We start from the raw sequence: 23,724 nt of genomic DNA, 5'->3' as shown, positions 1-23,724 counted from the left end.
GAAAAAGCATAGGGTCATGAACTAAAGAATTTAAATTTCATACGAAAGTTTAGTATTCTTTATGGAAGAATAATTACCTGAGTGAAACTCCTCAAAGGAAAAGGACCCCAAAAATCTGAGTATATTTTTAAAATATTTTAAAATAGAAACTGTCAAGGTTAATAAGTATAGAGACCAAATGTAAAGTAAAAATGGAAACTCTTGGTAATTTGTGAGCATCAAATTTAATTTTTGCCTCAAGTGTATTGATCAAACTGTGGAAACCTGGAGCTTTCATTGTCATGACTATGTGGGGAATAGGACAGATGAGCTCAAGTTTAAGAACCAAACAAACATGGAACCTAATCAGATACTGCCACGTAAAGCTGGAAACATATCCATGGTGTAAGAATTATTGAGAAATGCACAAACTGCGCAGGAGGGTAGGAGACCAAGGGAAAGTTCCTGTTTTGACTTTAGAGTTACATGGAGGGAAGTCTTTTTCATAAAAATTGATAACCCTTGTGCAGGTTTGTGACTCAAGTTCTTTCACCTGTGGTGTCTAACAAAGTGCAGAGCAGTTGGATTCACAGTGACTGTGCATGGGTAGCACTCCTAGATAGAGTGAAAGCCAGCATTGAGAGCGTCTGAAGTAATGTGAATGGCAGTCAGATTCAAAGTGTTCCTCAGGAAGTTCTAAGCAAAGAGGAGGGATGGGGGGGCGGTGGAGAGAATTAAGGGCAGTTTAATCACATCTAGTTTAAATCCTAGAATTATTTGGCAGAATATAAAATAAGTGGATTTACATATGTTTCAAAATAGAGAATGGAAAGTAAGAGGAAGGCATAACAGACCTTAAGGAAAAGAAAGCAATATGGAGAAAGAAATGAACACAGCATCAAGAAATTACAAAATCTATTGAAGTTAAAAACCTTTGAGGATGTTAAACATCAAAGTGGACACACATGGTGAAAAACCTATGAAGGGAGTGTTTAGAATGTAGCCAGAGAGGCAAGGAGATAGGGGATATGAAAGGGAGGTTAAGACACGTGGAAGGTTGGACATCAAGATTTAGCATGCTTTTTATGCTTTTATTGGTGCATTGTAGTTATGCGTAACAGTGCGGTTCAGTTCTACATACCCACACATGCACGAACTATGATCGCTTCATTTCAATCCCCAGTACTTGCACTTCCCTTTCTCTCCTCCCCCAGCTCCCTTTCCTCCACTTGTTTTCCTTCTATTTTTTATTGTTTATTTAATTGGTGGAATTCACTGTGGTATATTCATATATGTACATAGCATAATTTGATCAATTTAATTCTGCTGTTCCTTCATTTTCCTATCCCTCATCTCTCCCCCTAAGTCCCCTTCCTGTATTCCACTGCTTTTCCCTCACATTTTCATGGGATTCCCCACCCCTATTTCATGGGCTCTCCCTCTCCCCTTTTTATTTCCTTACTTCTCTCTTGCTTCTGCATATGAGAGAAAAGATTTGACCATTGACTTTCTGGGTCTGGCTTATTTCACTTAGCATGATGTTTTCCAGGTCCATCCATTAGCCAACAAATGCCATAATTTCATTTTTCCTTATGACCAAGTAAAACTCCATTGTGTGTATATTTACTACACTTTCTTTATCCATTCATTTGTTAACAAGCACCTGGGCTGGTTACATATCTTGACTTTAGTGAATTGAAGTGCTATAAACATTGATGTACCCATATCACTACAGTATGCTGACTTTAGTTCTTTTGGATAAATACCAAGGAGTGGAATAACTGGGTCATATTTGGCTTCATTTCTAGTTTTTTTTGAGGAATCTCCAGACTTTCCAAAGTGGTTGTACTAATTTGTAGTCCCACCAAAAATGTGTGAGTGGACTTTTTTCCTCACATCCTTACCAGCATTTATTGTTATTTGTAATTTGATGATTGCCATTCCAACTGAAGTGAAATAAAAATCTCAATGTAGCTTTGATTTGCATTTCCCTGATTACTAGGGATGTTGAATCATTCTTTCATATAATTTGGTTGAATACCTAAAAGGAAATAAGATAAAAGAGAAGAGAACATTCAAGAATTTTATAGCTTATAATTCTCTAGATATTGAAAGAAGCCAAACCCCAGATCTAGGAAGCCCAAGGGTCAGGAACAGAATGAAAATTAAAAATCCACATCTAGGCACACAATAGAGTGACTGATTGTTGAACACCAAGGACACAGAAAGTCTAAAGTACATCCAGAAAAAAATAGATCATCTATAAATGAGTTCTAGTTCCATAGATGATGGGCTAAATTATGGCTTTCAAATTTTAGAGTATTATTTTATATGGCAAAAGAGATTTTACTGAAGTGATGAAGTAATGGTCTGGAGATGGGAAAATCATCTTGGACCATTTGGATGGATCCTAAATGCAAACCCTAGTATCTTAGAGAAGGAAAGAAACAGAAATTAGGCTATCCAAAGAGTAATGTGACCATGGATGCGGGGATTGGAGCTGTAAACCAAATAATGCTTAGATCTACCAGAAGCAGGGAGAGGTATGGAACAGTTTTCTCCTAGAGTCTCCAGGAGAACATCTTGCCAACACCTTAATTTCAACATAGGAAGATTGATTGATTTTTGGACTCCCATCTTCCAGAATTGTGAGAGAGTAAAACTGATATTCTAAGTCACTAAGTGTGTGATAATTTGTTATTACAGTTATGGGAAATGAATACACTGGACAGTAATGGAAGCCATATTACTTCTATGAGATAAGATAAAATAGTAGCCAACTTAGAATTGTATCATTTAAGAATGAGATCAAAATACACTTTCTAACAAGAAAAAAAAAGTTTATCACCAAAAAAACCCAGATTAAAGAAAATTCTTAATAATATACTTGAGAAGAATAATCTCAGATGTAAGGCTTGAGACCCAAAAAACAGTGTCTGTCAAAATATTAGTAAATACTACTTACATAGATAAATATTGACTTTATAAAACAACATAAATATGTAATAGAATAGCATATAGAAAGATAAAATTAAGATACTGGAAGTTGTTGACATTTTAGTTGGGCTGATGGGGACTGGAGGTCAACATTGAAGAAGAGAATAAAATTACTGATTAATATCACACTTTCAGGAAATGTATTAAAATATTGAAGAAAACTGATTTAAAGCTTACATAGAAAAATATAACCTTCAGAAGAGGATACATAAAAACAGAAAAAGACCATACCAAAGAGGAAGAAAATGGCAAGCTGTATAATATCAATAATATAGCATAAATTCTCCCAAATATATCATCATCATCGATATAAGTGGATTAAAATTTATATTAAGAAGTCAAGTATGGTATAAACGTTTCCAGTTTATTTTTGTTTATAGGCATCCCAACTAAAATGTGAGACAGAGAAAGACAGTAAAGAGGTGGAAAAAATTAAAGCAGGCAGATAAAAGCCACAATAAAACTGGTATAGCTATCTTAATATGAGACACTTAAGACTATAAGGCAAGGTGCATTTTTAGAAGTAAAGAGGTATCTACATACTGATAAAAGGTTCAATTCAGCAAAGAGCTATCATTCTAAACTTGTATATAACTAATAAAAATTTTCAAAATAGGTAAAGAAAATATGGACATAATACCAGATGTAATGGACAAATTCTTGATTTAATGGACCTAAATATAGACCACTGACACCAATGACTGCACATGAAACATTCATGCACAGTGAATGAGCAAACTTCTTTGCAAAGAAAGAGCCAAGGTAGAACCTAGAAAAGATATTTGTAGCATGAGACCAGGGACTACTATACAGAATAAATAATAAACAACCAAACAAACAAAAAAGCTCTACAAATCTGTAGGCCAGAGACTGAGCCAATGGAAAGTGAGCAAAACTGCAAATGCTGGGCAGGAAACAAAAATGACTTATGAATATATGACAGATATTCAACCCTATGAAACATTTAGGAAGTAAAAATTAAAATCTAACAGGCTGGCAAATATTAGGAAGTCATACAATGTTAGGTATAAATAAGACTATAGAACAACTAATACTCCCTTTACCACATGTGGTTATAAATTGATACAAGCTCTTTGGAAATTTATCATTACTTAGTAAATTTGAATGTGTTTCTATTCTCTTATCAAGAAGTTCCATCTCACCCCAATTAGAATGGCGATTATCAAGAATACAAGCAACAATCGGTGTTGGAGAGGATGTGGGGAAATAGGTACACTCATACATTGCTGGTAGGGTTGCAAATTAGTGCAGCCACTCTGGAAAGCAGTATGGAAATTCCTTAGAAAACTTGGAATGGAATCACCATTTGATCCAGCTATCCCACTCCTTGGCCTATACCCAAAGGTCTTAAAATCAGTATACTACAGAGATACAGCCACATCAATGTTCATAGCTGCTCAATTCACAATTGCCAGATTGTGGAACCAACCTAGATGTCCTTCAATGGATGAATGGATAAAGAAACTGTGGCATATATATATATATATATATATATATATATATATATATATATATACATATACATACAATGGAATATTACTCAACCATAAAGAATAATAAAATTATGGCATTTGCAGGCAAATGGATGAAATTGGAGAATTTCATGCTAAGTGAGATAAGCCAATCTCAAAAAACCAAAGGACAAATGATCTCGCTGATAAGTGGATGATGACACATAATGGGGGGTGGGAGGGGGGCAAGAATGGAGGAAGGAGGGACTGTATAGAGGGAAAAGAGGGGTGGGGGGAGGAATAAATAACAGAATGAATCAAAATCTATTACCCTATATAAATGTATGATTACACAAATGGTATGCTTCTACTTCATGTACAGAGAAACAAGGTGTATCCCATTTGTTTACAATAAAAATAAATAAAAAAACCCAGAAATTCCAATTTAGCTGGGCATGGTGGCGCATGCCTGTAATCCCAGCGCTTAGGAGGAAGCTGAGGCAGGAGGATCATGAGTTCAAATCCAAGCCACCTTAGCAACTTAGTGAGGCCCTAAGCAACTTACTGAGAACCTGTTTCAAAATAAATAAAAAGGACTGGGAGTGTGGCTCAGTGGTTGAGCACCCCTGGGTTCAATCTCTGGTACCAAAAAAACAGTATAACACAACAAAACAAACAAAAAACCCAAGAAATTCCAATTCTAGATATGTTCTCTAGGTAAGTTCTTATATAAATGCACCAAGACACATACATAAGAAAAGTGTACACAGAAGCTTTTTTGATAATAACAAACCAACATTCAAATGGTAATCAACAATAAGGTGAATAGATTGTTGTAGTCTTACAGTACAATAATGTCCAGCTTTGAAAAACATTAAACTGGAGCTTCACTCATCACCATGGATAAACCAAAAAAAAATTAATGCTCAATTAGTGGTTTTAAATGCTGTTGAGTATTGGAATTGTCTGGAAAGCTCATGGAGAATCCAGAGATTTTTCTTGTTGAAGTGGAACAGGGTTGGATCGCTATAATTTTATCAAGTTCCCAGGTGACTCTGATGCACAACAAAGTTTGAGAACCACTGCATTAAAGCACATGTATGCTGTTAAGCTTGTGCTAAGTTAAATAAAATATACAAGACTGAGCAATATGTCATAAAGGTTACATACATGAAATTATAGCACATACAAAGTCTACTTCAGCTGAGTAGGAAGGAGGAGGCATTTGGTCAGGGGAGAGGGGAAGTATCCAACCAAGATGTATTATTTTATTTCTTAGTTTGGTGGAAGACATGCTGAAATCATTTTATTATTCATTTATTCATTTTTAATGTATGCAGTGTTTGTGCATAAGATACATTTCACAATATAAACTTAAGAATTAAGCTTTATTTTGAGCCTGTGCACTCCAGTGAGCATCTGTGTTTGATGTGTTCTACTGTCTTCACTGCTGGATTAATGACTTCCGGCAGTTGTGTATACATATTGTCTTGCTTCTTCTGCTCATCAGCAACTCTTCCTGGAATGAATATTCAGGTGAGACAAAGGAAACATTTGTTCTCCAAGTAGGTTATTTAAATTGGTTACTTGGATTGCCCTCTCTACCTTTGGGACTGTCCAGAAGTCAGGGTCTCTCACATTGGTCCAGAGGTTATGCAGCCAGGAAACAGTGAACAGGGAGTAAGTGTATCCCTGAACACACCTCTGTGGTACTGACACCAGAGGGGGTTGGAGGAGATCCCAGGAAGGAGTGCCTCAACTCAGGATGATGGGAATGTCCCAGGAAAGAATCTCAGAATGTGTCAGAGGCATAAGTGGAGATTTATTCAGGAAAACAAGGTATATGCATTTGAAGGGAGGAGTCGGAGCAAGAGCACAGACTATTGAAGGATTGAGATACACTTTTTGGGTCTCAGGCTCTTCTCTTAAAGGAAACTTCATGAGAGTTGGGTATGGGGAGGTATATGGGGAGGACATTAGTCTGGTGATCACAAGATAGTTCATTGTGGTCTGCTATTTCTCAGGATCTTCAGGTTGACATTGTCTCCAATATCTAATTCACAGATAATGTTTGGATTGTACCTATAAGTTTTAAAAAATATCTTATCTCCCTTTGCTTAATCTATTCTAAAGATAACCTGTGTTAGGACATTGCACAGGGCAGTTTTCATAAGTGAGTGAATTTACAGTAACTTCAAGATTTGTAAAATTTCTTAAAAATTTTGGAGTGACAGACCTGGGAAAAAACTGGCCTGGCGAGAGAACTTATAAGGAACTTTAGCACAAGACTTTCAGATAAAAGTTTATAGTCTTCTTTCCCTTCCTTTTGTCTCCATCCCATCTTTTATTTCTTCTATTCTATCTCAGTACTTAAGAGACCCAGCGGGACTAACAGGATGGGATCAGGGTCTGACTGAAATCTGCTAGAATTGACTGATCTCATAGATTCAGAATTGGAGTGAGGAAAAGAGCAGATCTTTTGAATTGCCCTGAAAGAATTTAGGGAGTTGCTTTTGTTGGTTCCCAGATTCTGATTGCAGATATCTCTGGACTAGACAGGAAGGATAGTCCCAGAGGAGCAGAACAGTGAGTGGGTTGGAAATGCATTGGGAGGCTGTGACCATGCTCTGACCCAGAGCAAATGGATGAGAACTGAGTCAGAGGAGACAGGAGGGTCTGCAAGTTTTCTAAAGATCCTCACCATGAGGAAGGAATATGGCAGCAAATAGGTTGGCAAAGAGATGTGCCAAATTCTAAAGGAGTCCTGGGAAGGCAGAAAGGAAGAGGAACAATCCACAAACCAGGAAAGCTGGGGTCAAGGAATCGAGACCATATCTCCTGGTTATATCCCAGCTGTCACTAGCTCACTTAGCCACTTACCCCAGGTGTTCTTACAGCTTGCCAGGAAAGGCAGTGGCTGTACTTACAGAAAGGTACTGTGCAATCTTGTAAATCAGATCCCTAACAGATTTCCAGGGTTCTGCTTAATACAATGGCACAACTTGGTGCTGCTGACTCTTCCTCCCGGAAACCTAGGAAGCAGGAGAGTTTTAATAAAAGGGCTTCTAGAGAGAGATTAGTGGAGTAAAGGAAAGGGATTGAGAGGGAGGGAGGAGGGACAGGAAAAGGGAAGAATGGTGGAATGAAATAAATTGACTAAACTATGCTATGTACATATATGAATTTATCACAGTGAATGTCACCTTCATGTATTTCTATGAAGCACTCATTTTTAAAAGTCCAAATAAATAGAAGACCTATAGAATGGATAAAGGGAACAGGATGACGGGGGAGAGAAGGGAAAGGGGGAAGTACTGGGGACTGAATTGGAGCAAATTACACTCCATGGTTGTATGATTATGTCAAAATGAACCCCAGTATTATGTATAACTATAATGCACTAATTAAAAAATGAAAGAAAAATGGGGGACTTCTAAGAAAATGACTACTTCCCCTATAGTGGTCTCTGCTATCAGGGAAGTATGGGAAAAACCAAAGGTAAGAGACACATCCATTTCTTCTGGGAGATGGGCGGGCTCTGATTCCCCCCTTTATGCACAATTTAAATTATGTGTTTCATGCCTTTTTGCTCTTTCTAGATTAAAAAAAAAATCCCCCATTAAATCCTCTTTATTCCTTCTCCAAGGCAAAACTCACTAGTCTACTTGTTGCCCTTTCTTATATTCTTACTTCCATGAGATTAGGAAGTGATTTCTCTCATCCTGGGTGCTCCGCTCAGGTCAGGGCCATGGTCCCAGGGCAAAAAGAGCAGAGATCAGCACGCACATTCAGACTCAACTGTATCCTCTGCTCCACTCCCTGAAGCCCACTGTGTTCTGGACCCATCCTACCTGACCAGTTTCCTTACCTTCGATGGTCTTGTTGATCCCAATCCAGCAAGATCATCTTCTCTTAAATAGACTTTGTCTTAAATGCAGACTTCAGTAATTTAAGACCAAATCCAGTATGCCAAATCCAGTATAGCCCTTCAAACTTTTTTGAGATTCCTGCAGTTCAGTATATTTGGAAACTAGAGATCATACAAAAACACAACCCTTAATGTTTATTCTCTCCCTGGTTCAGTATGTGGTTTTAACTGGTCAGGCTTCACACACACACAGCAGCTTCTTAAGACAGTTATTAAATATTGTTTACCATTCCTACCCTTAAAAAATGTTATGCTCTTATTTCAATGATTTTGAAACCCCAGATCATTAACCTCATTAGCTACATTTATACCATCACTGTGTCTCAAAGCTAGAATGGGTCATCTACAAGGAGGAAGATTTAAAGCTTATTTTAAAATATATTTATTCGTAGTTAAAATCTTGACTTGCAACAAACCACTGATTTCGTCACTTTCCTGGAGGTAGTGAACCAGAGTTTTTCTTAGCTTGACTGACCCTCTGTCCCCCTGCTGAAACACTGAGCGTATATTAATTTCCATTTTTTTTATAGACCTGTGATGGACCCAGCTGTGCAACCTGACATTCTCCTCTCTGTCCTCTCTTCTTCCAGTTTTGTTCCTCTCTAATCCTCTCTTCATACAGCAGCCAGAGATTTTTGAAAATGCAAATCTGATTATGGCTCATTTGTGCCTAAAACCTTTCAAGGTCTCCTCATTGCCCTTAGTGTAGGTATTTTAGTGTAATGTACTGACCCCCCAAACTCCCATCTGGTCCTGAACCTGTCTCTCCTGCTGTCCCTGACCACTCCTTCCTTCTGTACCCGCAAAATACACCCTGCAGAGGGACCCAGCCTGCCCTCTCCAGGTTGGTGAAGGCTGTGACATTTCGCCCTGTTGCCTCTTCCCAGAGCAAGGTCCATCTGCATCACTCCACCTAACCTCTCTGGTACCACCAGCTTCTCAACTGAGTCCTCCACCAGCACTTTGCCTGACAAGTTCATCCTCAAGTTCAGTTGAAGTGCTAATTCCTCATAAAATTCTCCTCCTGGTTAGATATCCCAAAGAGCCCTGCTCTCTTTGCAATTTCTGTGTTTGAGGATGAAATAGGATAATAATAGGATCTACCGCACAGAACTTCTAGGTTTGTTGTGAACACAAAATGAGCTAAAGCATGTAAAGAGCCTAGTGTAGGATGGATCTAACGTGGTAAGCACAGTGGGTGTCTTTAACCCCTGAGACACGTGGTGTATTTCAACCTGTGATGATGGAAAGATTCATGGGATGGGATTACCTCTGTTTCCTGAATGACTGTATCTCTGGTACTTAGTACAGAACAAACCTCAGCAATGTTGGGTAGATTTGAAGGAATGAATGAGTAAATGCAAGAATAGATATATTTGCAAAAATTTTATGCAAATATTTTATAAAACCAATCTAATTATTAAGGAATTCCAGGAAGTTCATTGCATTTTGATCATTTATGTCAGAAAAACCTAGCTTTTCCTGACTAAATCAGGTAGATGACTCTCAATAAGAAATTTAGCCTTTACATCTTGCTAATACCTACCATGATAAATGACAGCATTGGATCCTAAAAGCTTGACACCATAGAAACCAGTACATTGATGGTTAGCCTCAGACATCTTTTTCTGGCTTTCAGGGAAAATGTTGATTAATTCTGTTTGCACTTTATGGATAGCAAGTATTGTTTGTAAAAAAATAAGAAACTAATAAAATATGTAGTCTGCTCCAATCCTTTGGTTTAGCTGGCCTTGGCTCCATGGGCTGTGATCTGGATGTCTCATGATGTTTTTTTCCTCCCTAAAATAGTTCATGAGTTAATGGTAAGCATGGGTCTGGTTATTTCTCCAGGAAATCAGTGACCCCGAGATCCTGGATCTGGTTCACAGTGCTCTGGGCAGGATGACCGTGGTCCGGCAAATCTTCCCATCTGCAAAGGACAACCAGAAATGCATGAGGAACAATCACCGCATCTCCTCTCTGCTCTGCGACCCCCAGGAAGGCTACCTCCAGATGCTGCAGGTCAGTGTGCAGTCTGCTCTCCTGGGTGCCCTTCACACAGGAGCCTTACCCACACCCTTGGCCTGCTACTGGTGACACACTGGGACCTTCTGGGCTCCAGCTGAGTACTATTGCCCACTAACTTTAATAACTAGAACACTATCATTTGCTGAAAGTGATGCCAGTTGACTGGGCAGTGTCTCTCAGTAGCACTAGTGGAAATTATTCCTGTTATCAACAGGCAGGGCTTGTTAGCTCATGGGGTGCCCCTGGTATTTAAAAGTTATGTGCTTAGCAGGGAAAGAGATTACTGTTTCTTAGACATCTGTGCTGACTACTTTGTGGGGATGGGTTTCTCTAAAAGGACTGGGGATGGAGACTTCTTCTGAGTTCTTCCTGTAAGAAGGCACTAGTTCAGACAGCTCTTGCAAAATAACTTGGAACTACCCCAGCACCTCTGCTGAATGCTGAGGCTTAGGTCAACTAGAGTACTACTGGATCCCCAGCCAAGCTGGGGTCAGGAGATCAGGACCAGGACATGCTTACTGCTCCATTCTTTCCAAGGTGAGAGGTACAGATTGTTTATAGCCAGTTTTTTTATCACCTCCCTGGAATATGTGCAATCTGCTTTAGTTTGTTTTAGGGCCTTGGAATAGAATGAGGAACTTCATGTCTGTTGTGAAAAGTAGGTTTTTCTCTGGGTGTCTAGGAGCAACAAGGAAGCAGTGTGGAGAATACCCACTGGCAGTCCCAAACCTGCTTCTGTATTGGGAACGTTTAAGCAAAGAAACCATCATTGATGCTTGATGGGAGCCACAAGACAGAGAGAAATTTCTTCCAGTTGGGATTGTGACAGTTGCTCAGAAGTGTGTATGTATAATATACTTGCCTTGCAGTATTTGAAACCATTTCCACCTTCTTTACCTGGCTAGGCCTGGGAAGTAGAAACCATGGTTCCAGATCAAAGAGGACTGGGTCTGCCACCAGAGTGACAGCCACAACCCAGGGCATTTTGGTATCACTATATCAAGGCCCGCAAATTTTGGGAAGGGGGATTGTTGGAATCTCAAGTGGTCAGTGGACATATTTAACTTGCCAGATAATTGAATGCATCATAAAATCTTATATTGGAGTTGGGGGAAGAAAATGTATCTTAAAGATGAGAACTCAGAAATGAGTTCTCAGTGGGTGGGAAACACAGCAGACATTGATTTTAGCTGAAATAAGCCTCTCTCCCTTGGTGCCCATGGCATCAGTAGTCCTATCAGTTGAATGGGCTGGATGGAATGTCTGGGGTCTTTCTTAGTTAGGAAAGTGTTGATCAAGAGGGTACAACAATAACCTACACAGATTCCATGAACTCCATAGCCCCAGGAATGTGGGTCAAAAAGGATCTTGGTGTGATTTTGTGTTTTTTGGAAGCTGCTGGTCTATTCTGCCTTTCTCCTTTCTGGAGACTGGAAGAGGTGGCAAGGGCCAAGTAAGTCCCTCTTATTGGGCTTCTGTATGTATTACTCCTGCTGTCTACAAGGATGGAAGTGGAGTCAGACAAAAGGGCAGGCAGCAGGTACCCATCCCCACACTGTGCAAGAGAATCCCTTTGCTCTGTGTGGGGCCAGAGAATGTCTGAAGATTCTCCCCAGAGTCACTCCCCCTTGAAGGACTTACTCCTCTCCAGACATGTCATCCTAGCCCTCGCCTGCCTCATATTCCTCTATTCATTTCTCCAGTTCTTGCTAAGTCCAGCTGCACTCAGCCTACTGGAAGAACAAAAGAGGGGTCACTTTCCTTTGCACAAAGGTGGGTGGAACAGGCTGGGGCAGGGGAGGGTGGACAGTATTTTTCATCAGGGTCTGTGGTTACTTGTTTTGCTCTGGACTATAATATATAAATAGGTGGACTATGTGACTGTACATCAGATGCATAGGCTGCAAGGGGTCTGTTCATTGGAGGACCAAAGAGAAAAAAGACTGAGAAGACTAAGGGGGAGAGCATCTGAGGGCACCCTAAAATCACCCAACAAGAGGATAAACAATGGCAAAGCTCTGAGTTGTATGGCTAGACATCATCAAGTGAGGTAAATGTAGTATCAGACCCAGGAATCCTGGGATATCACCCCCTCTCCCTATTCCTGCTGAGACCCAGGCATTCATAGGAGCAAAATTCAAGAACACCACAGAGACCTGTAGTTGTAGCGGCAGCAGCAGTGGCTGCAGCAGCAGCAGCAGCAGAAAAGCAGCCAGATAGCCTGGGTGCAAATCCCAGAAACTCCAGTTACTAATTACTTAATAATAATTATTTATTTCTCATTCTGTGACTCAATTTCCTGCTGTGTCAATTGGGGATGAGAATATTACCTCCCTCCCTAGAGTTATCATGCAAATGAGGTGAGAGAACAAATGGAAACCATTCAGGACAGGGCTGAGCTATGAACAGTAGCATCATTACTGAAGAGGGGCCAGGTGTATTCAAGGTTTCCATGGAAAGGCTGAACATGGTCAACCTATATAGGTATAGACAGTCATAGTCCACCTGTCTTCCTGAGTATATTTCTTAACAGCATTGCCATGGATAGGATAACATTTCTCATCCTTCCAGTCCCTTATCACAAGACTTTGAGCACCTCTTACTGTCCACATCATTCATCTGGGTGCTCAGTCACTGCTGCCTTGCTAGGGAGAGGAGAGTTCATGCCTTTTATACCAATTTAGTACTTCATATAAGACCCTGCTCATTGAAGATGCTCTGAAAGGACTTATGGGGTTAATCTCTTAAGAAGGAAGGTCTTAATAAAAGTCTCTCAGAGCCATATAGATCTTTATCTCTTTTATGCAAAACATATCTATATCCAGGTAAAACACTTCATTAAAGACACCTCTGCCTACATTAGTTGCATCTGCTTCCTCATGAGGGGTGTCTGATGGGAGAGAAATGTGAATTTATTTACTTCTCCTCCCCAACAACCACTTGGGCAGCTTGTAGATTCATCTCATTTACAAGCTATTCCCTTCAAGTTTCCTTAGAAACTATTACCACTTCTTTCTTTCCTAATGACAGTGTAGAAGGCAAACTAATTTCTACTAGCCTCTAGCTGTGAGATTTATTGAAGAGGCTCTAACATGCTTAGAACAACCAACTCAAGGAAAAAAAAAACATAGATGTCACGGATTATTAACTTTGTCTTGATGAAATTAATGAAAATCCTCTTGGAAATGGAGCTTTCCAGTCCATCTTAGTTCCTTCCCCCAGAAGGCTGCCTTTGGGATGATAACTCTGGTTTAGGAGTCTCTGTGAGGACCATCAAGAGCAGGGCGTTTTTGCAAGATCATCCATCTCTTGGCCTCAGAAACTCCATCTTCCTCTATTAGGCCTGTGGTCAGGGCTCTCTGTGTTTGAAAGCTAACCAAGCACTATTATAGCAAATCACTTTGGTAGCTATTTAGTAGAAAGTAAGTCCCTTGGAAGAAAAATACCTAAATAAGTAGCTTCTAGTGGCTCCAAAAGCTTTGCATTTGCCAGCATGTAGTAGTGTTGTTTATTTTCCTCTACAAAGTACTGTCTGATTTGGGGGGTTTCTCATTCTTGTGTTCTTGACAAATTAGTTTAGGGCTCCTGTGACTCAGTCAGTAATAAAAGTGATAACTGGTCCTTCAAAATCCTGAGACTCGGCTAAGGTTTCACGGATAGGCTCGCTCAGAGAAGAATCTGTATTATACTGTCTTCAGAAATGAATTGCCCAGCAACTTCGGGCCTGTAATTGAAGTAACAGACGCATTATCACATTGCCACTCCATTTGTATTCAAATGTGTTTCCAAAGGGGAACAGGCAAATGATATACATGGTGTTGTCTGGTCACTGTGAAGCCTGAACCAAGAATTAAGCTGTGGGGGCTAATGCAGTATTATTATAAAGGCTCCCTCAGGTTGGAATTTCTCTTCTTTGTGCATTTAAAAATTGGTGAATGACTTGATGGAATCACTACCCCCACCCCACTGTGCTCAATCTGTTAAAGCATTTCAACCCCTTCTTCCCCACACATCCCTATCTATTTCTGGAGAGCTTTCTGAACTCTTTTCTGGCTACAAGGATTTTTCAGCTTGTCAGGAGAATCCTTTCATCTGGAGCATTCCCTGAGTCCCCTAACACTGGCTAACTTGGGTTTTGTGTCATTTTCAGTGGTTTATGTGACCTTAAAGGCCTAGACAGGTGCATTTGACAAGGAGCTGGGAAGTCTGTGTAGGACAAATGCATGGGTGGTCTCCCTGGATGCAGCTGGTTGCTGTTCTGGACACAGGTGGCCATGTGTGCATTTGGAGCCTAGAAAACCTTGGGTAGGGACAGATGCCCCTTTCCACCCTCCAAACCCTTCTCTTAGATTCAGTGCTGAGCAGAGCCCCCTGCGTCCCCTTTGCCCTCTGCCACCATCTGCTGCATCCTTAGGTCTGGCCGTGGTGTCCTCTTTCAGGACAGGTGGGCTGGCAGCAGTTTGGCGCAGAGGCCTCGCCTGGGGATGGACTCCTCAAGCTGTGGCATCTGGACATCAGCTTGTCCTCCCAGCTGGACTCTCTGTCCACTGCTTATCTGACGTTGCTGGCTAGCCAGAGTCTGCCTGAGGATCTGGTCAGAGGTCAGTGCCTGCTGTTTGCTTCTGTGATGTTTCCCTGAACAGTCCACTTTTCTTGATTAATGACAGAAGGAAGAGGATCCTAGGTTCTTTAGATGCCCTGAGGAAATGCGGCCTTTTGCAATGAAAACATTTCCCACATTTCCAGCTCTGGTGTTGGGTGGATAATGGTCTGGTACAGATGCAGCTGGCCTGTGTGACTCTGACCCTGGCCTGCTGTTCATCTTCTTTTGACTTCAAGGATGAATATTACCATGGAACTGTGGACTCACAATCCCTGAGCCCCTAAAATGCAATAGAGCCAAGGCTGGATCACCTTTGACTGGAGCTGTAGATTTACTAAGGCAAAGATAAACACCCAGCGCTGGGGAGGCAGACACTCTGACTCCATGGCAGACAAGTTTCCCCTAGACCTTCTCCCTTCAGGTCCGATAGGGGTGTGCAGAGGTCTCAGCCTGCTGACAACAGACAGGCTTAGGATCTTGGCAGTTTTGAGGAGCTCAGCAATTTCACCAGGGGTTTCTATTTCATTACCTCTGGAAGGAGAAGGGCATTTGGGGCTTTTGATAGGATTGTTTCCACACTGCCTTGTGCTTGTCCAGGTGGGAAATCAGTGTCTTCTTGGTTTACCAGAACAACAAATCCCTACCCAAGCAAGGCACTTGCAACAGTCTGAATGTTTGTTTCCCCTCAAAATTCCTATGTTGAAACCTAATCCCCAAGCTGATGGCATTTAGAGGTGTAACCCTGCTGAATGGGAGTAGAACCCTTTATATAAGGGGCTGAAGAGACCAGAAGTTCTCCCCTTTCACCACACTAGGGCACAGCAAGAAGACGTCATCTATAAACCAGGAAATAGGCCCTCAGGGAATACTGTCTGCCAGTGCCTTGGTCATGGAATTCTAGCCTCTGGAACTGTAAGAAGTAATTTTCTATTGTTTATAGACCATTCAGTCTATGGTACTCTGTGGCAGCAGCCTGAGCTGACTAAGAGCCTCTGAGTCTCAGAGAATTGTGTTACGCACGATGGGGAGGGGGCTATTTGCACTCCAGCTGTACAAAGCCTCTGATATTTTAAGTCCTCTCCTGCTGGGGAATGTTCTGTGTTCCCAAACACCGCTTCCCACCCCAGTGTCCATCATCACTCGATCTTGCTGGCCTCCCTATCTTTCTTCTGTTTTCTCCCTCTGACCTGACTCTTAAGTAAATTCTTATGGTCTCACGAAGGTCAATTTGACAATCTTACTATTGGACTTTGCTCTTGTTGACACCAGGTATGTTCCTAAATAAAATGTAGTTACTGATATAATGGAAATGCTAGTTCTAACTCTTCAAAAGAACATAGGATCTATTTTTTCATTGTTGGATCTTGGTCAGCTTCGTGTGATTGGTCTCTAATTCTTTAGCAGTCAAGTATATCCATCTGGGTTTCTCAAGAGCTGCCAGCCCCATCAAGAGCTCATGACTGAGTTCTCTTTTCTTCATCCCAGAGATGTGTCCTATCTTTCTAATTCCCTTTCTAAGGACCTGCCTTCTGCATAGGATAGTTGAAATTAGAAATTTCTACCGTGTTAGAAATCTCATGGAGATATCTAGCTTTGGATTCTTGCTGCAGAAGATTGATTCTACATGGAGTCTATCCGCATACATCTCTAGAACCTTTCCCCAGCATGGTCTCTATCCACCATTACTCATTTTCTAAGAAGAGTTATCCTCATTGCAAATACCTTGACATCTCTTTTCCTTGGTGTTTGCTTCTAAGAACAGGTTTGTAACTATTCACTGAACTTTCATTAATCCTAGGAACACCTATTTAAGCCCTTATGTGCCAGTGCTTATTTTAGACATTTTACAAATGTTGTCTCTTAATTTTCTCAAATCCCTTAAAACTGGGCATTTTTCAGTTTGATTTTGTAGTGTATTCTAATTAGAGAGAGTGGCACATGCAAAGGTCCAGAGGCCTGGTAAATAAAGCAGTATGTCTGAGGCACAGGTGAGAAGCAAGAGGTGTTGGGAGTTGAAAGGAAGAGAGCAGTCCCCTGTGGCAGGATGTGTGTTCAAGGAAGATGACTATGTGGGGTAGAAAGGTTCCTGAGGCTCTGAGACAAGTAACCAGTGCTGATGATCTCCTGAGGGGAGAGTGAGGGTGCCTAAACAATTTGGAGGCAGTGGAAGGTGATCATTTAGAGAGAACATCAGGCTGGCTTCCCTAGGACTGCTGCCCCTGAGCTTGGACCAAGGATGGGTCTGAGCAGCAGAGTACGTAGTAGCACAGTACCTTCACCAGGTGCTGGGCTACAGTTGACTCTTGTTCCGGTAATTTCCTGTCTGCCTTTCCCAACTCCCCTGCACACCTCGGTGGTTTTGCTAAAGAATCTGCTGTGCCAAAGGCTCCCTTGGATGAGCCAGCCCCAGAGTACAAATATCTGGTCTTTGACCCTAGTGGGCCATGCTGCTTCCCTCCCAGGAACCTGGGTCCAGGTAGGTATAGCCCCTCCACCTCCAACCCTATACACTCCGGGCCTGCCTGTGTTGATTCTTCTAAGGAACATCCTAGGGACAGAGAAATGACCTTTCCCTTAAAGGGCAGCTCTGTAATACGTCAGGGCACACAGCCCCAAAAAGCCTAAACCAGATCCTGGGGGCTCAGGAAGCCTTGACTATACTGCTGGAATCAGGAAGAGGCCAGGGACATGTACCCAGGTGAGCATATTTCAGGTGGAGTTGGAGATTAATAAAGTTCTGATCTTGGCTCAGACTTCTGACTCACAAGCTTCAGAAGACAGATATGAACCCTGTGTTCCTTTGAAAGTTTTTAGGGCCAAGGAACCTTGGGAAAGGGGATAAGAGATACTGGTAGACACAAGTTCATTTTTTCAGTACTCCCCACCTTTTATGTCCTAGATCTGTGCTGGACTCTAGCCACTGGAGGCACCCCTGGACCAGTCCTCAGCTCACCATATTGAAATTGGGAGCCCTTACAGGTTCTTTATTTGCCCCTTCCATTCCTTGCTATCTCTACTTCATTTAAAATGAAAATACATGCAGAGCTTAGGACAGACTTTGCTGCACAGGGTTATTAACATCTGCATTTCACAGGGGAGTAAATCAGGGCTACCACATTGCACCTCTCCAGGGAATCAGATCACATCGTATTTTATTGTCATTAAGATAAATCAAGGGTGTTACATGGCTTGTTCAACATCACTCAGCAAGTAAGTGAGTGCAAGTGAAGGTTTAATTCACCTGTTCAGTGAACATTTATTGAGTGTGTGCTGCATCCATGCACAGCCATAGACATTGGGTGTCCAGCAGGGAGCAAAGCTGGCTTGGGTTCTGCTGAACTCAAAGCTCTTGCTGATCCTATTAGGCCACCAGCGTAAGCTGTGCCTGCAACAGCATGAGAGTCCTACCATATGAGGATGAGTGAAAGAAGAGCATAGAGTGTATCTTCAGGGTGGCTAAATAAACCAGCCAGTCCCTCTCCAGGTCTCTCCTCACTTAAGATTGAGTATCTAGTTTCCCCTGAAAGCCACCAGCCCTTTCCTGACTCTGTCTCTTGTCTGCCTTTGACTACTTCCTGTGGTTACTCTGACCTGTGTCTAGGTCTTTTGCTTTGCAGCTGGGTCTCTCCTTTACCATAATTTCAGCCTTGACCTCCCTTTTGCTTTTCAAATCTACCCTTGTCTGGAATACTTTTGGTTTTTGTCACTTGTGCTATAGTGCTCCTAGCCTGCCAGAGTGCTGGAATCCTGCCCACATGGGCATAGAGTTTCACTTTTGACAGTATCTACTCTGCTTGTCTTCCCTTTGCTGATGAATTCTGCTGTGTCTAACCTGAGCTTGGAGGATGGAGGCCAGGACTGCTTCAAGCTAGGCCCTCTTCTCTGTCCGTTAGCCCATAGCACCAGCCTGAACTTTTGCCCCTCATGACCACCGGTGACTGTTCATGTAGCTGTGAGACTCTTTCCTTCCAAACTTCTCCTCCTGGCAGAGCAAGTCCTGACACGTATATTCACCCACCTGCCTGGAGAAAAGGCTTCTCTGAAGCTTGTCAGGATCTGGAGAGGGCTTCAAGCATAGACTGCCTTTTAGCCATTTGATCTTGATTTTTTTCCCACAAAAGTCCCTTCTTGACAAGTCTAGGGTCTTTCTTGCTCTCTGCACCGCCACCAGTGAACAGTCAGTCAAGTCTGCTTTCAGTGAAGTAGATCACCTACATGAGGATGCTAGGGTTGGGGAGCAGAGGGTGGATTCATAGATCACAACTGGAAGGTTTAGCTTCTGCCCAAGGCAGGGAGAAGTAATTGAGATAGCATCTTACCAGGAAGAGGGACAAGAATGAGGGGAGTGGATGGAAACAGCTTCCAGGGAGGATAAGGAGGATGTTTTTAGTAGGTTCTAAATGAGGAGGAAATGAAGTAGGTTCCCTCCCAAGTCAAAGTTGGAAGCAGCAAATCTCTTTTTCCTGCTGTTTTCAGTAATTTTTCTTTTTGCAAAACTCAGTACATACCTTCATAGCATGAGATCCACTCATTTATCTACCCACCTATTTATCTATCCACCCACCCAACCACACACACACACACACACACACACATACACACTCACACAGCCAGTTGGGCAGCCATCTACTTATCCATTTATCCATACATTCATCTTTCAATCATTCCGTCCATCCACCCATGCATCCATCCATTCATTCACTCATCCATCCATTCACCTACCCACACATCCTTCCATCCATTCATCCATCCATCCATCCATCCATCCATCCATCTCCCATGCATCCATTCATCCATCCTCCTATCCACCTACCTATTTACCTTTCCATCTATCCATGCATTCACTGTGCATTCATCCATCAAATATTTATTAAGCAGTAGTCATGTGTCTTGGTTTGTAATGGATTCTAGAGATCAGCTCTTAAAGAGCTGACTTTGGTGAGGTAAACACAGTTATGTATTGACAGTGTGTAGTATATCATGGAAGAGTTTGCTCCTGGGGTGATATGAGGGCAGTGTGAAAGCCTATCCATGCTTGGAAAAGAGCGCTGCTTAAACCTATTTCTTCGAACTGGAATGTATTCCCCCTTTCAAGCAGACATGCTTGTGGGAGGACTGAGGGCTTTCTTTGGCCTTTCTGAGTCATGTTCTGCTTTTCCTTTTCATTGCAGGCCTCTCTGCATTCATATAATATTTGTTGAGTACCTTAATCCATAGTGAATAGAAGTGCTGGAGGGAAAGAAGGAAATTTTATGGGGTGCTCGTCTGGGCCAGAACTGAAACAATACCATAGGCTCTGCCCTGATATGTGAGTGCGTACAGAGATGGGGTGTGGGTCAACATGTCCCTACTGATTAAATAACACCCAGTTATGAATGGGTGACTGGAAGTTCCATGAATGTCTTCAGAAGAGAAATCTTCACATTATCAAGGACTCTCAGCTTTTGAGTTACCCTTTTGGAGGAAAAAAAAAAAAAAGCCAACCTTCGAGTGGCTTATATTCTTTTATAATAACATTTCTGTTGTGAGTTTATTCCAGAGGGAGTAAAACATGTCAAAACAGTTTTGCTGTGGTGGGGGTTCCTGAGGACTAGGGAGCTGGCAGAAATAGGGAATGGGTTAGTCTTGCTCTTTAAGGAAATGCTGTCTCAGGCCTCCAAAGACTGGGGGCATGGTTCTTTGATGGTGTTCCCTGTGGGGGGGGGGATTCTGGATAGTGAGAACAGCTCTTCTCTCTGCTCTCAGGTAAGTACCTGTGTGCTACAGGCCCCTGAAGAGGCTCTGACATGCTGCTTTCCCTTGACTTGGGACACTTGTTTTGGTCAGCAGTGGTTAATCATTCAGGCACACTCCCTCCACCTCTGGAACATCTGTCTTTCCTCCACTCACTTCTCACTTCTACAGCCTAGAGAAGCACCAGGCATTGGGCCCATGGTAGTCACAGAAAAGATTCATGCTGGAGAACAGGGCTCTTTGGTAATGACCATTGCATGGGGACACCTGCAGGGAGAGTGTTCAGCTCCACTAGGATGTGTTGAGGTAGAAATGAACCTTGAGAATTAGAATGAACTCTTGGTCAGGCACCATATAGCAGATGTTTTTTGATACCCTGCACCTCTTTCCCTTGATCCACCTCTGATGTCAGCTGCAGTTGCAGGGGAGGCTTCCCATCACCCAAGTTCCTGTCTTGGGAGCTGCTCCTGGGGTGACCAGACTAAGATGGGTAGGAAAGAAATTATAGGCATAGAATAAGGCATGGGCTGCAGAGTCAGAGGGAAGCAAGGGAAGGTGAGGTGGGGAATAGCAGGGGCTCTTCCTACAACCCACGGAACCTATGTGATCTTCCCAGGTGTCCTGTGAAGCCAACATGGTCTCCTACTTCTACCCAGTGATGGTTTTCTGAAATATTTTTAGCTGGCTCCTTGCTGCCTAGGTGTACAGAGACTGGTCCCCTTGACCCACTTTGGCTGACTGTAGTTTGTGGCAACGTTCATCAGCAAGGGGCCCTAAACCTGGCTGAGAGGGTGGGTGCTATCTCTCTTTCACTCCCTTCCCTCCTCCTCACTCCTTTGCTTCGATGCCTTCTTGGAGAATTGGGGTGATGTGAGGGGAACATTTGAGAACAGAACTGTCTTCCTCTCCAATGAGGGCCCCTAGGAGATTCCAGCTGCTGGGTTTCCTGCTCATCCATATTGGGTCTTTTTAATTGAAGGAGATTGAGCCAAACTTGTTGGTCCTTTACATAGCAATGCTTCTGCTCACACTGTCATTCAACTTCTCACTTACGGCTTTGTTCTTGAGTGCTCTGAGATCAGGCTGTGTCTCCTGTATGGTCCAGCTGTATTCAATGAAGCCAGAGGGGTTATAATTGCAAATCCCAAATGGGTTTCTTAACATGGCAGTGGGTCTGTTGCGGAGTTGGCAACAGAATCTCCACCACTATTACCATCTTCCTTGCTGCTACGAGATCACTCAGGCTACCGATCTCCCTAGGCTTATCAGTGACTGAGTGGTCTTTCTGATCACCAGTTTTTTTTATGCACAGAACCACTAGTTTTATCTTTCTCTCTAAATTTGCCTATGTTGCTTCTCCTTAGCATGTTACACGAAGCTCTGCAGGCTCTAACCCTGCCTCACTCTTGATCTTGCTCTGGCTCTGTTACTGTTGACACAGCATAGTGAACTCTTTTTAGTTCTTGTGGTCCAGGAACTGGTAAATGTTTTGGTAAATATTTTATTAACTTGTGACTGCACCCATTTGTTTTTATATCATCTATGGCTGGCTTTTAAGTTATAATGGCAGGGTTGAAGCATTGCAGAAGAGACAGTAGGGCCCTCAAAGCCTGAAGTCTTTACTATCTGGTCCTTTACAGAGAACTCCCATGAAGCCTGCCCTTAACTGACCCTATTCCTTTATAATTTCATGCCTTTGCAAATGTTCTACTAATCCTTCTACACTGAGATTTCTGCCCATCCTTCATTCCATATTTGCTATCCTGCAGGTAACTTGATTGCTTGCAGGTGTCAATCATTGTGCTGATCACACTGGGTTACCTTGTTGATGTACAGATCTACCTCCAACTCTTATTCCTGAAGCAGGACTAGGTCTTATCCTACTTGGAACTCTAGCACCTGGCTGGGCTGTCACATGAATTTCAGGAAGCCAGAGGCTCATGGCATAGATATTGGGCAGCACACATTAGTGTTGCATCCTGAGCCACTCCAGTTTTGTGCCAGTTTCTCCCTAGAAATGCTCTCTAGAAATGCACCAATGGAGAGAGTTTCACTGCCCTTGTCTTTGCAGATCTCCAACCTCTACCTGTACGACAGTGTTCTGATGCTGGCCAATGCCTTCCATAGGAAGTTGGAGGACCGGAAGTGGCACAGCATGGCGAGCCTCAACTGCATACGGAAATCAACAAAGCCATGGAATGGAGGGAGGTCCATGCTGGACACAATCAAAAAGGTGTGTGTGAGGGGGCACACCTCCTGGGTGGGCCAAGGCTGGAGATAGGTCTCTCTTTGCACCCCCTACTCTGCCCATCCAGCAGCTGACCTGAAACAGGGTTCTTTGCATGACTGTTTCTCTGTCATCTCTGCAGGTTTCTCTTTGTTACTCTTCTGTCACTGCATTTGAAAGATGGGTGATCTGTAGTCCATGGATATGTGTTACTATTATCATCTCCATTTTAATATTAGGAAATTGGACTTCATAAAGGTTAAATAACTTACCCAAGGTCACAACTAAATAAAATACGGAGGCAACTGCCTATCCTATATCTGCCAGGTACCTCTATGCAGGCTGCCACTCTCTACAAGAGATTTGGTCTCAACAGGCACTGCCATGTCGTGATTAGCTAGGATCACAACATGTGTGTGTGTGTGTGTGTGTGTGTGTGTGTGTGTGTGTGTGTATGGTGTGCATGCATATGTGCACACGTGTGCACGTACATTGTGCATATGGTGTGCTCCATGTGTTGAGGAGTGTCAGCACGTCAGAAAACTGGCTTTGAAGTAAATCCGATATTCCATAAACACTTGTTAGAGTGAATTAGCTTTGAGGCTTTAAATGAGCATGAGGAAAATCTATAGTGTTAGGAGTTTTAGTCACAATAAATTGCACATAGTTTCAATAGCAGTGGTCATGTTCTTGTGTTGTTCTTATAGTGTTTGAATTTACTGTAGCCCAGAACAGAGTGTGGCCTTTTCTAGGCCTG

At 42.3% G+C, this 23,724-nt stretch overlaps 1 protein-coding gene across 1 annotated transcript in view; it reads left to right on the top strand.

Annotated features, from left to right (window-relative positions):
- Grid1 (glutamate ionotropic receptor delta type subunit 1) overlaps window positions 1–23,724 on the top strand; it is a 745,266-nt gene that overhangs the window by 476,391 nt on the left and 245,151 nt on the right. The window contains exons 6-7 of the mRNA XM_047551889.1: window positions 10,228–10,398; window positions 22,812–22,973. Of these exons, the coding sequence (XP_047407845.1) occupies window positions 10,228–10,398; window positions 22,812–22,973 (333 nt within the window). The remainder of the gene's footprint in view (window positions 1–10,227; window positions 10,399–22,811; window positions 22,974–23,724) is intronic.

Source organism: Sciurus carolinensis, chromosome 5 (genome assembly GCF_902686445.1).
Source record: "Sciurus carolinensis chromosome 5, mSciCar1.2, whole genome shotgun sequence".
NCBI lineage: Eukaryota > Metazoa > Chordata > Mammalia > Rodentia > Sciuridae > Sciurus > Sciurus carolinensis.
The sequence above is the reverse complement of the archived record's forward strand: the minus strand, read 5'-3'. Positions and strand labels throughout refer to the sequence as shown.